The 17,937-nt window shown below is 37.8% G+C and overlaps 1 protein-coding gene across 9 annotated transcripts in view; it reads left to right on the top strand.

The window, feature by feature from the left end:
• Positions 1-17,937, top strand: part of MAGI2 (membrane associated guanylate kinase, WW and PDZ domain containing 2) — a 1,338,650-nt gene that overhangs the window by 1,100,756 nt on the left and 219,957 nt on the right. For 8 of the 9 annotated variants that reach the window (XM_036863218.1, XM_036863220.1, XM_036863221.1 and 5 more), the window contains one exon: positions 11,045-11,683. The exons of the other annotated variant lie outside the window; for it this stretch is intronic. In XM_036863218.1, the coding sequence (XP_036719113.1) occupies positions 11,045-11,683 (639 nt within the window). The remainder of the gene's footprint in view (positions 1-11,044; positions 11,684-17,937) is intronic. 9 annotated transcript variants of the gene reach the window in all.

Genomic DNA, 17,937 nt, shown 5'->3' on the forward strand with positions numbered 1-17,937 from the left:
AGTCTATGTCTTTTAGTTGGAGCGTTTAATCCATTTACATTTAAGGTAATTATCAACATGTCGGTTCCTATTACCATTTTCTTAATTGTTTTGGGTTTGTTATTGTAGGTCTTTTCCTTCTCTTGTGTTTCCTGCCAAGAGAAGTTCCTTTAGCATTTGTTTTAAAGCTGGTTTGGTGGTGCTGAATTCTCTTAGCCTTTGCTTGTCTGTGAATGTTTTAATTTCTCTGTTGAATCTGAATGAGATCCTTGCTGGGTAGAGTAATCTTGGCTGTAGTTTTTTCCCCTTCATCACTTTAAATATGTCCTGCCACTCCCTTCTGGCTTGCAGAGTTTCTGCTGAAAGATCAGCTGTTAACCTTATGGGGATTCCCTTGTGTGTTATTTGTTGTTTTTCCCTTGCTGCTTTTAATATTTTTTCTTTGAATTTAATTTTTGATAGTTTGATTAATATGTGTCTTGGCGTGTTTCTTCTTGGATTTATCCTGTTTGGGACTCTTTGTGCTTCCTGTCCTTGATTGCCTATTTCCTTTCCCATATTAGGGAATTTTTCAACTATAATCTCCTCAAATATTTTCTCAGTCCCTTTTTTTTTTCTCTTCTTCTTCTGGGACACCTATAATTTGAATGTTGGTGCATTTAATGTTGTCCCAAAGGTCTGTGAGACTGTCCTCAATTCTTTTCATTCTTTTTCTTTATTCTGCTCTGAGGTAGTTATTTCCACTATTTTATCTTCCAGGTCACTTATCCGTTCTTCTGCCTCAGTTATTCTGCTATTGATTCCTTCTAGAGAAGTTTTAATTTCATTTATTGTGTTGTTCATCATTGTTTGTTTGCTCTTTAGTTCTTCTAGGTCCTTGTTAAATGTTTCTTGTATTTTCTCCATTCTATTTCCAAGATTTTGGATCATCTTTACCATCATTACTCTGAACTGTTTTTCAGGTAGACTGACTATTTCCTCTTCATTTGTTTCATCTGGTGGCTTTTTACCTTGCTGCTTCATCTGTTTTGTGTTTCTCTGTCTTCTCATTTTGCTTAACTTACTGTGTTTGGGGACTCCTTTTCTCAGGCTGCAGGTTTGTAGTTCCCGTTGTTTTTGGTGTCTGCCCTAGTGGGTAAGGTTGGTTCAGTGGGTTGTGTAGGCCTCCTGGTGGAGGGGAGTAGTGCCTGTGTTCCAGTGGATGAGTCTGGATCTTGTCTTTCTGGTAGGCAGGACCACGTCCAGTGGTGTGTTTTGGGATGTCTGTGACATTCTTCTGATTTTAGGCAGCCTCTCTGCTAATGGGTGGAATTGTGTTCCTTTCTTGCTAGTTGTTTGGCATAGCGTGTCCAGCACTGTAGCTTGCTGGTCGTTGAGTGGAGCTGGGTCTTAACATTGAGATGGAGATCTCTGGTAGAGCTTTTGCCATGTAATTTGATATTACGTGGGACCAGGCCGTCTCTGGTGGACCAAAGGTATCTTTAGATGCAGGAACCTATTTTCATTTTATAGGGTCCCTCTGATAACATATCTGTCTCTTTTTCTTGTCTTTGTTTAAAAGTCGTTGCATTCTTTTAGGAAAATAGATTCACTGACCATTTTATGCTATTGAATTCCTAAAGTGAGGAAGCTATTTAGAAAGCCTCTGCTCTTCGGAGTTTTGCAAAAAAAAAAGAAAAAAAGAAACAAAAACTGTCTTTTGTACTTTCTTTTTGTGGCTTTACTTATAGTTTTAATCTGAAGTGTTGTTTCATCTCTGCCAGATCAGCAAATAATCAGTGCCTTTAGATTCTCTTAGAATGTATTTCTTTCTTCCTCCTTTCCAACAAAGTAAAATGCAAGTATTTAAATATATCTTACCACTCAGTGCCAAACACAAAAGAAATGTAAATATATCGTCAGCCTAATTCACATCTGCCAGAGAGTAATTGTTGGATGCATGCTGATTAAACATAATTTTTTTTAACCAAGCTTTTAATTAGGCATCTGCACCAGGTCACACAGATGAAATTATAAAATATGATTAAGAAGCCTTTCATTCTTTTGAGAAATAAGGGGCCATGCCAATATCTTGGTATCCTTTTGCCTATAGATAAGAGTGTTAGAATCACTGGCTATTTGTCAGAAATCAAGGAACCTTGGGGTAAGCCCCCAAAGGCCTGTCCCTTATCTGTTTAATGGCACCAGTGAAATTTCCCAATGCCTTGTATGAGTGCCATAGAAGGGCTTTCCACATTCTCGTCAGATACAGGAACTTTTAAAGCTGCACCTTAGAAACTACCTTTTCTGAGTTTTCCATGCATGAAAAGAAACTAGACCAAGAAAAGTTAAATTTCTTGCCCCAAATCACATAGCTATTGGAATAATTTATGCTACAGCTTATGATGGTTACAGAGTTCTGTGGGTTACAGTGCCCTGTCACCTCTCTGCCTCAGCATCCGCAAAGCCTTCTTCCAAACAGCTTATTTTGGAGCACTGCAGAAAGTGGCCTGGGAGATTACAGTGGATTCCCCAGTTTGCAATTATTTGCTTCACTGCTTCCCTCTATTAACTTGAGTAATCAAAAGAATATTGCAGTTTATCTCTCAATTTTCATATTTGGGAGTTAAGGATATTTTACCCAGCATGCCAATTGGTACGATTGGAGGGACACAAAAGTGTCCCCAGGTCAAAATATGTCCTGGTCTGTTTGAAATTCTTAACATTTGTGTTAAAGCTTGGGTTCAATTCCTAAATCTTACCTAATTACCAAGGTTCAGTTCTCCTAGGCTCAGTTTCCACATGATTAAAAAAAGGTAACAATGGTAATAACCTCAAATGGATTTTTGAAGGATCAGGTAAAATAGAATTTGTTAAATGCCAGATAAATATTAAATATATTAAAATGGTAGTCACTATGGTCAGAGAAACTCTAGGTGTGGTTAATGTGGTTAGAAGGGTAGAAGAATTAAGATGTCAGGAAGAGTAACACACAGGAAGAGGTCATTAAGTCTCAACAATAAATGGTGGTCAGAAAGATGATCCAAAAGGTGAAGTTGGTCTCACAGGGTAACTAGGAGTTTGTTAGTGGAGACAAAGCATAGGAAGAGTGAGAGGATGGAAGGACGTAGCATGTGTAGGACATAGCTCTGGGCTATGGCCCAACTAAAGCACAGAGTAGGTTGGAAAGAGGCAAGAGGTGGTGAAAATGTAGACTGAGAGCCTTATATGCTGAGCTAGAGAACCTGGACTCTATTCTCTTTCTATGAGCAGGCATTGAAAGATATTAAGTAGAAAGGACATCAAGAGTAGGGTATGAAAAATGAGTTGACAGAGAGGCAGGTGGAAGGCAGTGCCCAGTGCTTTAAAGTCCCTGAAATTAATGCCTGTGAACTGCAGAATAGTCACACTCTCCTGGTTCCTGAGACAATCCTGATCAGAAGAGGGGGCTTATTAGCAACTTCATGTAATCCTAGTCAATATGGAGTGAGATGAGGTAACCCCATAATCCCACAGACTCACTGAGTCATTCCATGTGCTAGGCTTCCCTCTCCTCCTTCCCTAGTCTTTCCTGCTATGACATCAGGAAGACCAGCTAAGGAACTGTTGCAGGAGTTCATACAATGGGTAAGTTCCCAACCTAGGGTGGTGGAACAATTGCAGACATAGCTAAGAGGTAGAATCCAAGGACCTTAGTGTTAGAATTTCAGAGTGAAGAAAATGTCTTAGAAGTCATCTGGTTCAATCTTCTCTCTTTATGCCATGGTGCCTGACTCATGGTAGTAAATCTTTGCTGAATAAATTAATAAACAAATGAGGGATAAGACCAGAGATTGACACCACTAATTATTGTCATATGTGGCATAAACCTTCTGCCATAAACATAAACCTTCTGACTCCTAAATCAGTGCTCTCTCCATTATGCCACACTTGGTTTTATAATGTAAAAAAAAAAAAAAGAAAGAAAGAAAGAAAGAGGATTAAAACATCTTATTTTAGTGCTACAGATCAATTCACCTCATTTTCATTCACAATGTCATTTATAATGTAGCACATAAGAATTAACAAACTAAAATTCTCCTGATGAAGGCTTTTGTCCTGCCTCCTATACCTTCCATAACCTAAGTATTTGTTTTTGCATTTCTGCAAAATTTGTTGGTGTCTGCAATAATGCTCTTTGCAAGACAGATGTTTAAAGTCAATAGAATGATGGTAAGTTCCAGAACCTCCAAGATGGAATCTTCTCCAATTAATGGCTGTTTTTATAACTTGCACTCTGAAGAGACCATCTGGGAATTTTAGAAACCGCTTTAAATTATTCCAAAAGACGGATGCTTCCACTTTTATGAGAATGGAAATTGAGGAAATAGTGATTTTTAGCAAAAGAAATTAGATTTAGTCATAAAGAAAAACTTGGGGGCAATAAGAAGCATTGAACCCTGTAACAAGTTCATCAGGAGAACTGAGAAAGCAAGGCAACAGCCCATTTATCTGGGGGATACTTATCATCAGACCTTTCTCACTTTGTGACATCGTTGAGAATATGCCAAGACCCTCACGTGTGGATGTTCTACGTTCCATCCACGCGCCCGGACAGCCCCTGCCACACAGTCACCCGTGCTCTGTCCTTCTGATCCCTCCACCCTAACCACACTGTACTTCTATTCCAGAAGGGAATGAGGAATTTAAGGATACTTTCATGAGGCACTAGTCTTCCTTGTTGGGAAACAGTGTATTCAGCTACAAGGATGAACATTATCTGTCCTCTCAAATTTCTGCAAGCAAACTGCCAAATAATTTAATAAAATTCAGCAGTTTCTTTTTTAAAAAACTGAACTACTTATTCTTTCTCCTTCTTAGGATATTCTTACTTTCTAATCTTTATCAGTCGTTTGTTAAAAATTTTTAATATGTATATTTATATATGTAATATCATAATAGCTGAACATTTTCACAGAATGATGAAAATCATTCTCTTTCCTATAAGGTAGATAGAACAGCTATTGTTAGCCCATTTTGTAGATGATGAAACTGGTGAATGACTTTCTCAAAGAACAACCCAAGGAGACCCAGCTTTAATTTTATTTGTCTATCTGACATACCACAGTGCTTCACTTTGGGGAACACATTTTATCAAGAACAGTTATTTTCAATTTAATTGAAGTGGTGAGTGGCACATGCCCAAAAATACATGTCAAAATTTATTATGTTTTTGGGGGTTATAGAATAGAGGGAAAATGCATATTCAATATTATAATAAAATTGCCTGTTATAAGAAAATCGTATATTGTTATTATAAAAAACACAAACTAACACAAGCTTCAGAAAGAAGAAAGGGCAGTCAAATTGTATTAGCTGGAGAGGAAACTCAAAAAATAGTAAGTTTTCAATGTAAAATACATGTAATTGGTGGGATGGGAGTAGTCAGTGAGATTTTTTTTTTTTTTCTTTTAACAAAAATCTATATGACTTGGCAAAAACAAGTTAGAAACACTTACAGCAGTGAATTTAGCTGTGAAATCCAATCCAGTTTTTCTTTTCCTAAGTCTTTCTATCCTTTATTTAATGAGAATTTATCCTAAATACCTAAAAAGTTCTCAGCATTGTAACGATACTCTGTATATTTTACGGAAAAAACTTGAAACAGGTAGAAAACTCTCACAAAGGAATAAAGTTTGAGGTGAGTTTGTAGTCACAAACATGAGACAGGAGCAATCTGTGTAGGAATAATGGAAGATATCTTTGAAGAGGTCAGGAAAGAAATGAATTATCTGGAATGAATTTATACATAGAAAAGAAGTGCACTTGAGGGTAGAGGAACAGCAGGATTCAAATAAAAAGGCAAGTTATCAAGTTATGAATTATGAACAGTAAAGATACCAGCTTCCCAAGAAAGGTAACTTATTGGGGGGGGTGAATACAAAAATGAGTTGGAAAGGCTAGTGGTAGAGAGTGTTAAGCAGTAGGTCTGAAGATTGAGTAGTTTGAAGTTAATAGAGGAGGCAGTAGGATGAGAATGGAGTGTGAAGTGAATTATTCTAGTCTGGTCCAAGGTGGTGCTTAAGGAAGGTAGACAGCAGGTGGTAAGTGAGAGCAGCTGAAAAGGAAGATTCTGTAGCCACAGTGACTCGAAGAAGGTGGGAGCAGAGGAAAGAGGTATAAAAATAACTCCATTTTAAGCAATCAGTGCTTTACTAAAGAGTGCTCTATTTTATCCAAAATGATGAAGTACCCAAGAGGTATCCAATATTGTATTTTGATTTCCACGACTAAGAAAGAAACCAATTACCTTAGAACATTTTCTCATACAGGCCAGCAGTTTACACTTCCTGCTTCATCAGCCTCACTCTCCTTCACTTGCACTTTGAAATCCCATAATTGGGAATCAGGTCATTATGAGATCAGCCCTGTTGGGGACACCAAGCTCATCAGTAACACCAAATTTGACCAATAGACCTGAAGGCAATATCCCTAAAACCATCTGGCCTCAATATGTCCTAAAGTGAATGGCCATATAGGAAACAATGTAACCTTGCAGGCAATATGGCAATGAAAACGTGTGCTAGGCTCTCAAAAGAAATGCAGCATCTTATTTTTATGGAGAACCTTTCTTTGGTAAAATTAAAAGTGTTTTCATAAGCATGGTCTCATTCTCACAGTAGCCCTGTGAAAGAGGAAATGGAGGAGATATTTTCATTCTCATTTTATAAAAGAATAAATTGAGAGATGGAGAGATCAAGTGACTCTTTTTCAATTCTCCTGTTTAAGTAGGCCAACAGGGTTAGACCTAGAGCCGGTTTTCCCCGTGACGTCCGTTTCTGTGCTCGTAAGCCCCGTCTGTCTCAGGACTTGGCATGGCGCCATCAGAAGGCACATACCAGGTGGCTCATATTTTTACTTCACAACATGTAAATGACATTCATACAGCATGGTCTATAAATATCCTACCCAATGAGTTCTCCCTCTGAATAAGCAAATGTTTGCTTACGTCTCCATCTACAATAGTTTTGGCATAACACATTATCTAGGCATCCATTTCCTTTTTTTTTTTTTTTAATAAATTTATTTATTTGTTTTTCAAAAAAATTTTTGGCTGCGTTGGGTCTTCGTTGCTGTGCACGGGCTTTCTCTAGTTGCAGCGAGCAGGGGCTACTCTTCATTGCGGTGCACAGGCTTCTCATTGTCGTGGCTTCTCTTGTTGCAGAGCGTGGGCTCTAGAGCACAGGCTCAGTAGTTGTGGTGCACGGGGTTAGTTGCTCCGCAGCATGTGGGATCTTCCTGGGTCAGGGATCGAACCCATGTCCCCTGAATTGGTAGGTGGATTCTTAACCGCTACACCACCAGGGAAGCCCTAGGCATCCATTTACTTTTAAAGTGAGCAGTTAAGTAGTGTCAAGTTGTTAGATAGTTCTGTCCTGTGATAACTGGCCCCTCATCTTTTACATTCAGAAACCTTCTGAGTAGCTCCACAAAGGTATTATTGCAGGGTCCTTTATCACTTGCTTGCTTGATGACTTGAAAAATTGCTCTGATTGGAAAATATCCATAAATTTTAGAAGGCAGTCTTACTAAGAATCACAAATAGTTCTCATTCTGTTTCTAAATAGCAAGATCACATTAAAACTCACTAAAATAGATAACATTAATCACTATAATTCAAATAACTACTCTTTAGACCTGGCAGGGAACCGTGAGAGCTTTGAACATTACCCTTAGTTCTTTTTTCCTATGAATTTCTGGCATAGCAGAAGGAAGAATAAAGCATGCTTGGGGGCTGGGGAGTTTGTTAACTGTGATTAAAGTTAGGGAGAGCTGTAGAGGAAAATGGCATTTGTTACTTTCCTGCCTTTTACTTGCCCACTCAGGAACTCATATTCATCCTTAATTATGATTGTGGTGGGAATATCTTGGTGGGACTGTCCTGATTTTATAGACGGATATAACCAAGGACAGATAATAATTACTGAAATAGCAATTATCCTTTGCATAACAATTTACAGCTTACAGACATTTTCACCTGTATGATCTCATTTGCTATTTCCTGTAGCATACTAAGTTGCTATTATTATTGTTCCTCATCACTTCTGAAGAATCTGAGTCACAGAGGATTTAAGTTAGTTTTGAAAGTCACACAGCTAGTAAGTGATGGAGCTGGGAATCAGTCCAAAGACGTTTGGTTCCCTATTCCATGTAATGTCTACTATACCTTGCAGCCTCCCAAACCTACAGAGGATGTTGGATCAAGAATGGAGGTGGGCAGAAAAATAGTGTGTTTAAAAACAGAAGACTAACCTAATAGGAAAAACGGAGAAAGGAGAGGTACTAAAGAGAAAACCCAAATGGCCAATAAACATATGAAAAGATGCTTACCTTCACTAGCAATGTGGGAAATGCAAATTAAAACCATGATCACACCCATTAGATTATTGAAAATTAAAAGTCTGAGAATGTCAAGCGTTGTGTCAGATGGGGAGCAATGAAAATTCTGATACCATACCAAGGGGAGTGTAAACCGATTTGACCTATTTTGTCAGCCATTTCCCGTTTCTATCAAAGTTGAAGACACAAGTGGCCTGTGTCCAGCAATTCTACCCCAAGGTAGATACCTCACAAAAACTCTCCCATATGTGCATGAGGGCCATAGAAAGAGGTTCATAGCAGAGTTATCTTTAATAGCCCCAAATTCACAAGAACCCCAGTGTCCATTAACAAAAGAATGGATAAATATTAATAAATAATGATGTAGTCATCCAATAGATATTATATTGCAATGAAAATTAATGAACTAGAGGTAAATGTATCAAAAGAGATAAGTATCATAAATACATTTTGAGAGATATTACAGAAGATTAATATGTATACCATTTACAAAAGGTTTAAAATATGCAAAAACATATTTTGAGGGATATTATTTAGTGGTTAAACTATGTAGGATTTTTGTTTATGTGTACCTAGATATGTCATAAAAATGTAAAGTATGTGTGACTAACAAACCTCAAATGTGGGACAATGTTTACCTTTGGAAAGGGCAGTAAAGGAGGGCAAGTGGGAGAGGGTGCTACCCAGGGGGCTTCAACTGATATAAGCAACGTTCTAATCATTAAGCTGGATGGTAGTACCCAAGTATTTATAGTCTTTCAACCTTTCAGCGTATAAATATATATAGTAACTTTAAAAATAGAAGGGGCAAGGAGGAGAAGAAGAAAAGTTTGTCTGGATCAGATACTTCTCTGGGACTCTGGCATGACCTTAACCAGTTAAAAATGATGCCAAAGCATTCCCAACTGCCACAGTCTGTTGAGAAGTCACAGTAGCAGAGAGTGGATGCCCATCCCAATTCAGTCCTGAGTCATGGCCCAGTGTCCCAGCCATTACACCAGCACCCTCTCTGATAGACATAATTGAAGAGTGAAGTTCCATCTGACCAATCACATAGTCTGTGACATTTTCCAGAATGAGACCTAACCTAGATCACCGAAAATGTTATTTTGTTTTGTTTTGTTTGTTTGTTTTTGCTTTTCTGTCTATATCTTTAGCACTTTCAAGCAGTTCTCTAGCATTTGGGAAGAGTGTTAGCTGAGTGTATGTAGTTAAGGGCATTTTACTCAGCAATGTTCTATTCATAGAATTATTTATTTTTAAAGTATATTTAGTGGAGAAATCATTTTGTATCAGACAACTAAGAGAAGCCAGAAGACTATTTAACTCTGAAAATTCAACTCTGTTTTTCATTTTTGATATTTGCAATTTTGATGGGCAATGATGTCTCAGAATGAAATCCCTAGCCATTTACACTAACCATTTCAGAATTATCCTGATAGACTGATATCTGTTGAATTACTCATTTGACAATCTGTGAAAACATGTCTTTTAATCTCATATACTCTTCAGCATAGTCAGGCACAATCTCAATTTGCAAGTTCAATTCTCAAATATTACGGTTTTTGAGGATAAAAATATCAATCCATGATAGAGCAGTGCTCCAAAAATAAAACTGTTATTCATACATAATTGAATTTTTTAAACAATATCTCAAACAAACATGTTTTCCCTGCATTTTAAGAAGGAAATATTGTTTTTCTGGATATATTTTATAATGAATAATTTGCCTTCAGGACATTTTTAATAACATAAAGTTAACTTCTGATCAGTGGACTTCTGTAACTCTGTGATTAAATTCATTGTGGAGAAAGGACAAATGCCTTTTTTGAAAAGATCTGCAGAAATATCACTTTATCTAAGATCAGAGGAGGAGTCTTTGGCAGCTTCCTGTTTGAAAGCCAGGGTCTCACATCCCCTTCCTCCTATTTTAGCAACAATAATATTGATAATGGTCCACGTTTATTGAGCACTCACCGTATGTCAGGCATTGTGCCAAGCCCTTTTCCTGCATCATCTCATTTCACCCTCACAGCAGCTTTACAAATGAGGAACTGTGGCTCAAAGCAGGTAAGTCACTTGCCCAGTCACACAGATCTGCTAAGTAGTAGAGCCAGGATATGGACCCAGATCCCTGATCCCCAAATCTGCCCTCTTGATCTTTACTTGTGTATACATGGAACCTTTCCAATTACACTTTGCTATAGAGAGAGAAAATAAAATGGGCAAAATATTTTTCTCTTCCATAAAAAGGAAAAAAAAAGACAGTTGACTCAGACAAGTGAGAGCAAAAAACCCATATACTTGCCTTTGTTCTTCATCCAAAACTTATGACCACCACTTCTCAATAATTTGAAAATTCTATTAACTGAATTGCCCTGAAGATGAAAAAGAAGCATAGAATGTGTGCTTCTTCAAGGTACAAATTCTTCTAAACTTTTCTTTCTGAATATGAAGTTTTTTCTGAACTTCAGGAGTAACCAAATAGCATTTTTTTTCAGCATGTAATCACTATATTTGTTGGCAGACCTGTTGTAACCTTGAGTCACCTACAGGGAATTTAAATACTATTCTAATTGATCTTCTCACTGCTTACTGAGAAACAGAGCACGTCTTTCACTAGTCTCATAAATAATTCCATTTCTCTATGTCAACGTTAATTGAACTTACCTCATGTTGTCAATCTCTTTCTTTTTTTCCCTTGCAGGTGATGTCATTGTCTATATTAATGAAGTTTGTGTCCTTGGACACACTCATGCAGATGTAGTCAAACTTTTCCAGTCTGTTCCTATTGGTCAGAGTGTCAACTTAGTGTTGTGTCGTGGCTACCCTTTGCCCTTTGATCCTGAAGATCCTGCTAACAGCATGGTGCCACCCCTTGCAATAATGGAGAGGCCACCTCCAGTGATGGTCAATGGAAGACATAACTATGAAACATATTTGGAATACATTTCTCGGACCTCACAGTCGGTTCCAGATATAACAGATCGGCCGCCTCATACTTTGCACTCAATGCCAGCTGATGGTCAGCTAGATAGCACGTATCCACCACCTGTCCATGACGACAATGTATCTATGGCTTCATCTGGGGCCACCCAAGCTGAACTTATGACCTTAACCATTGTGAAAGGTGCCCAGGGCTTTGGCTTCACCATTGCAGACAGTCCTACAGGACAGCGGGTGAAACAAATACTTGACATTCAGGGATGCCCTGGCCTGTGTGAAGGCGACCTCATTGTTGAGATCAACCAGCAGAATGTACAGAACCTGAGCCATACGGAAGTAGTGGATATACTTAAGGACTGTCCCATTGGAAGCGAGACTTCTTTGATTATCCATCGAGGAGGTAAGATAAACACTGGCTCAGCAATCAGTATGCAGGTGAAACAGTAGAACCTTTACAATAATATCGAAAAAATGGAAGTTTCTCTGGAGTTGAATGAAATGGCACTTTTAAAATTTTTATTTTTATTTTTTTAACTTTATTGAGTATAGTTGATTTACAAATGTTGCACTGATTTCTGCTGTACAGCAAAGTGATTCAGATATGTGTGTGTGTGTGTGTGTGTGTGTGTGTGTATATTCTTTTTCACATTCTTTTCCATTATGGTTTATCACAGGATATTGAATATAGTTCCCTGTGCTATACAGTGGGACCTTGTTGTTTATCCATTCTATATATAGTAGTTTGTGTCTGCTAATCCCAAACTCCCAATCCATCCCTCCCCCACCTCCCCTCCCCCTTGGCAACCACAAGTCTGTGAAATCATACTTTAAAAAATGAAGGTAAAAGAGTAAGTAAGAAAGAAAAACATGAGTCCAGGAAGCTGTGCTTTTTAATTTTGAGAATGTATCTTTTCCTATATTATATTAAGCACAATAAAAATAGTGTTTTCAGTCTTACAAATATATATTGCTGTGGGGAATTCCCTGGAGGTCCAGTGGTTAGGACTCCGAGCTTTCACTGCTGAAGGTGTGGTTTCAATCCCTGTTTGGGGAACTAAGATCCCGCAAGCCATGCGACACGACCAAAGAGGAAAAAAAAAAAAAAAAAAAAAATATATATATATATATATATATATAGCTGTGAACTGAGAGGGTAAAGGTTGAATTCCCGAGTATGAGTGGGTTGTATTCCAAAAGTTCATTAATGTTTCAGTTGTGGAGGGTTCAAACTGGTTTCCATTGACTTAATTAAGAAACCTGATCTTTCCCAAGGAAGTCATACTCTGAATTGTGCATAAGATTGCAGGCTAGCATGTGGAAGCCGGTTCAACTCCTTCCAAGCTCAAGTACAGTCTTGATAATCCCCATAAGGACCAATGGGAGCTGTGTCCCCATAGAAAAATCATTTCAGAGTTGTAAATAGCATTGCTCAGGACACTTCTTCTATCACTACAGGGATGCTCCATCAATAATTACCCATAGTGCCTTCTGTGCCCTGGGAAGAAAGCTATGGAACAGGCTTGGGGCTGAAGTTCTGGGCTGGGTGTTCCAGGTGAAGTATGGAACTGGGAGCGGTGAGGACTGTGGTAGGAGCTCTGAGCCCCAGAGGTGTTTCTTCCCTTCCACCTGCTCTGTGGGGAAGGGAATGGGGCTAAGCAGAGGCTACCTGCTTCATTTCTTTGCTACTGTGCTCTTGGTTATCAGTGAAAGTAGGGAGAGAAAGGAGGGAAGGGTCACAGATAGAGAGGATACTTGAAAACAGGGTATAAATGAAAGGGCTCAGGCTAAGTCCTGTTTTTCTACTTACCAATTTGGGGACTTAAGACACTTAGTCCGTGAGCTTCATATGTCTCATCTGTTATATTGGGATGATAATACTACCTAACCTGATGGAATGTTCTTAGTATAATGGGCCACATAGGTGCTCATTAAATGTCTATTGAGTGTAGATTAGCACCAAAGCTACAGCAGGGATGGGTCAGTACTGTGAGGAACTTGTGCGTGAAGAGCACACGTGTGGCACACATATGTGACTATCTATTCAAAGAACTAAAAACAGGGTGAAAGCCCTGTCAGTTTGAAATGCAAGTGAAAGCAGTCAAAGCTGAAAGAAGCACCTTTTATGATGTATTTGGCCCTCTCTGCAGGTGTTTTCCCTTCAAGGAAGTATTTACATTATTGATTTTTGTGTGAAAATGGACACCAAATACTAGGCATTTATGAGCAACTCTATACAAAGTACTATGTTCCTTTCTTAAAAAAAAGAAATTAATATGATAGCAGAAGTCTTAAATGTGACCTTAAAGCATTATTACAAAATAGCACTTGAATCTTGATAATTAAATATTGACAGTGTATTTTAATTTCACCGGTTGCTTAAGATTAAAACAAATATCCTTAATTAAATAGCCATATCTTCCTTAATGTGCAATTGAAAATCAAATCTTTGGAACAGGTTCTTGATATTAAATGGTATAACTGAAAATCACTTTGCAGTATCCACTGTGTGATTCATAGAAACAAGTTTGGGCACTTTTTCTATATAATACCTTTTTTAAAGGCATGATGTAGCAGAAAAAAATATTCTGAAATCCTTTTTTCATATATATATATATATAAAATATGTATTTATATTATTGCCATTTGTACCTTTTCTGAAAACATTTCTGTTTGCCTGCTATCAGCTAGACTACCCCGTTCTTGCTCCTTTTCCCTCTACTCTCTCCCACCCCCATTTAATCCCCAAGTATTCAAAGTTTTTTTTGTTGTTCGTTTGTTTGTTTGTTTGTTTTTATTGAGGTATAGTTGATTTACAATATTGTGTTAGTTTCAGGTGTACAGCATAGTGATTCAGTATTTTTGCAGACAGATATAGAAATCGAGTATTCAAAGTTTTGTTTGCATTTTGTTTGTGTTTGGGGACAAGGAACTTGTTTGTATTTTGTGGCTAGTGTAGAATTGCAGAATGTAATACCCTGTAATGCTTAAAGTATTTCTAGTCAAATCCTCTTATGTTTTCCCGGATTCCCACAATTTGTAGTCAGCTCTCTGAAATTAATAGGAACTAACACCATATTCTTGTGATGAAATTCACCTTGATTATCTTATTATAGGCTACTCATAAGTGCTTATGGCCTCACTCAGATAAGCGTAAATCTTCAAGAGCAAATTCATACACCTGGGTCTTTGTGTCTGGATTATGGTTGTTTTAAATTATTTACTAGGACTTTTTTATTTATAAAGTAATTATGTGGTTTAATTTTTTCAAACAAATAGTGTCAGAAGGTATACAATGAAAAGTAATTATCTCTCCTTTCCCAGGATTTCAGTCCTTTTCCTAGAGGCAAATGTATTGTTTGTATACACACACTTCTAGAAATTTTGTAGCCTTAACTAGCATGTATATGAATTTTGTAGCCTTAACTAGCATGTATATGAATTTTGTAGCCTTAACTAGCATGTATATGAATTTTGTAGCCTTAACTAGCATGTATATGAATACATGTAGTATGTTTAACATAAATGGAATATTACACATACACGTCTTGCTCTGAATATCTTGGTTATTAGGGTGTGTTTTATTCTTTAAGAAACATCATTGTGGTATTATTTACATATCATAGAATTCACCAGTTATAAGTATATACTTCAATCAGTTTTGCTAAAATGATATAGTTATGCAGCAAGCACCATAGTCCTTAGAACATCCATCATCCCCCTTCCTTTAGCCCCCAGATAATCACTAATATGCTTTCTGGATAGTTTTGCCTTTCTAGAAATTTTTGTAAATGGAATCATACAGTATGTAGTCTTTTACTTGACATAATGCCATTGAGATCTACTTAACATAATGCTGTTGAGATCTACCCATGTAGGTGCATGTATGAGTAGTTTGTTTCGTTTTATAGCTGAGTAGTATTCCATTGTATGGGTACCACATTTTTTTTTTTTTTAATCCGTTTACCAGTGGATGGACATTTGAGTTGTTTCCAGGTTTTGGCATTTATAAATAACGTTGCTGTGAACATTTGGATATAAGTGTTTGTGTGTGCATATATTTTCACTTTTCTTGAGTAGATAGGAGTAGAGTGGTCCAGTTGGGTTATATGACAAGTGCATATTTAAATTGTTCAGAAGTAGCTAGAATGTTTTCCAAAATGGCTATACCATTTTACATTCCCACTAGCAATGTGTGAGGTTTCCAGTTTCTGCCCATTGTTGCCCATACTTGGTATAGCTAGTCGTTTTGATTATAGCCATTTTAGTGCCTGTATAATGATGCCTTTTTGTGGTTTTAATTCACATTTCTCTAATTTTTTCATGTGTTTACCATGGGATGTATTCATATGTTTATTAGCATTAATTATCTTCTTTGGTGACATGCCTACTCAATATTTTGCCCATTTATATATTTATTAAGCTGTTTGTTGTCTTCTTATTAAGTTGTAAAAGTCCTTTTTACATTCTGATTACAAGTCTTTTAGAAGATAAATGATTTGCAAATATATTTTGAATCTCTAATTTCTCTCAGCAATGGTTTGTAGTTCTTAATGTAGAGATCTTGTACTTCTTCTGTTGAACTTATTTCTAGCTATTTTATTCTTCTTGATGTTATTGTGAATGTGAATGGAACATTGTCCATTTTCAGATTGTTTATTGCTAATATATAGAAATACATATGATTTTTGGTTCTGATCTTGTACACTGTAAGCCTGTTACACTCAGTTCTGGGGGCTTTTTCTTTTTTTGTAAATTCCATCAGATTTTCTACATAGACTATTATGTCATCTAGTAGTAAAGCTTTATTTCTTTCTTTCCAAGCTGTATGTCTTTGATTCCTTTTCTGTGCTTTATTACACTAGCTGGAACCTCCAGTATGATGTCAAATGGAAATAATTACGAGGGGACACCCTTGCCTTATTGCCAATTTTAGTGGGAAGGTATTAGCCTTTAACCATTAAGTATGATTTTTTTGATGTAATTTTTATATGCTGTATGATCAAGCCACTCAAGATGGCTGTTCTCTTGCTCTCTGGACATCCCCTGCCCGACCAGTGCCTGCTTCACCTACACCCTACACACATGACTGACCTTCCTACGTACTTGCCCCAGGCCCCAGCTGGTGATTGTTCTTATCAAAGGGGTGGTGAGGGGCGTGCCCCTCTGCTGGTTTCCCTGGTAACTAATGAGCCCACCTGACATCAATTCCCCTATAACTGGTAACCTCCCCTTCCCCCCACCCCGACCCTGTGAGTGAAGAAGACCGTGAGGTGTTGCTTCAGGACCCTGCTTCAGAGTGTAAGCTCCCCCATCCATTAAACCATTGATGTCTCTGTTGCAGACTCCGGGCTCTTTCTTCAGTCTTAAAGCTGGGCAAGCACAGGCCTTGTAGGCTTGCAGGGTACAGCCCAACAATTGGCGGAGCCAGCCAGGAGACTGAGGAAACTCCCGTGAGCGCCGAGACTAGGGAAATACAGAATGGGGAATGGAAGGTTGCGGGAGTAGTCCTGAGGTGGCCGTCCACTAACATGCGGGGCCCCAAAGTTCCAGGGGTGAGCCCAAAACTTGGGGAAATCCTGGGGTAGCTATCTACTAGTATATGGGGTCCTATGGTGGTTGTCCTTGATGAATGGGAGCTGCCAAGAGACCTAGAGAACAGGGGCTTCTAATGCCTCTGCTTTTGTATCAAAGTGAGCCTTTTGTAATTGGTTAAGCTAGCTTTCTAGAAGGAATTTCTCTTTTGTGTTTCTCTGGTGCCTTTGAGATGCAAATGATCCACCTAGCCTCTCTGGAACTTTAATCTGTGATCTCTAAGAGTAAAGGAGAAAAAAGAGCTTTTAGTTAAAATTATTTCTCTCTATAGAAATAATTACGTTTGGGGAATATCTATCTAAAATAGTCTCTCCAGATTTTGGTAACTTGAAACTCAAGTTGAAAGAAGAGAATTCAAGGGTCATTTCAAATAGGATAAAATATCGGAACATTAATTGCTGAGCAGGTCTCAGTTTACCTACCTTTACCTGCTTAGGAGAGGAAGACTAATGCATAAAGTTTTCCAATCAGAAATGCAGTTACTTGCTTCTTGGTTTTTGCAAGAGATTAAGGTTTTTACGGGTTAAGATTATAATCAGTCACAATTCTGTTTATTTATTGTAAACAAGTTTCTTTATTGAGTACATTGTAATCAGGTGCTTAATCAGGTGTCTTTTTAAGTCTTTTGTCTTTTATAGAGTTATTGTTTTACTCTGGTGCTTTTGCAAAAGTGCCTCATCTTCAAGAAGATTCATAGGAAGGACCTTTTGACAATAACAGGTCCGTGGTAAATTTCAGATTATACTGCTGAACTGGGTAAGAACTTAAAGAATCCTAATGGAAGACCTGATGGCTTCATGAAAAGTTAAAAAAAAGGATTGGTTACTGAATGAACTGGTGTATATGGTTATAATTTTTATGGGTTTTGTCTGGAATGTTACTGGTTTTGATCTGTGTTTTCCAGATATAAGGAAGCCCTTCCCCTTAATTTGGTTATGATTTATAGCAGTTTGGTAAACTACACCTGTGGGTAGAATTGAAGCATTTTCCTTTTCTCTCTGCCTGGTCCCTCCAGAAATTGGAGACTCCTGGGTTCTGAGCAGCCTTATCAGGAAAATGGAA

Source organism: Balaenoptera musculus, chromosome 9 (assembly GCF_009873245.2).
Source record: "Balaenoptera musculus isolate JJ_BM4_2016_0621 chromosome 9, mBalMus1.pri.v3, whole genome shotgun sequence".
Classification (NCBI taxonomy): Eukaryota; Metazoa; Chordata; class Mammalia; order Artiodactyla; family Balaenopteridae; genus Balaenoptera; species Balaenoptera musculus.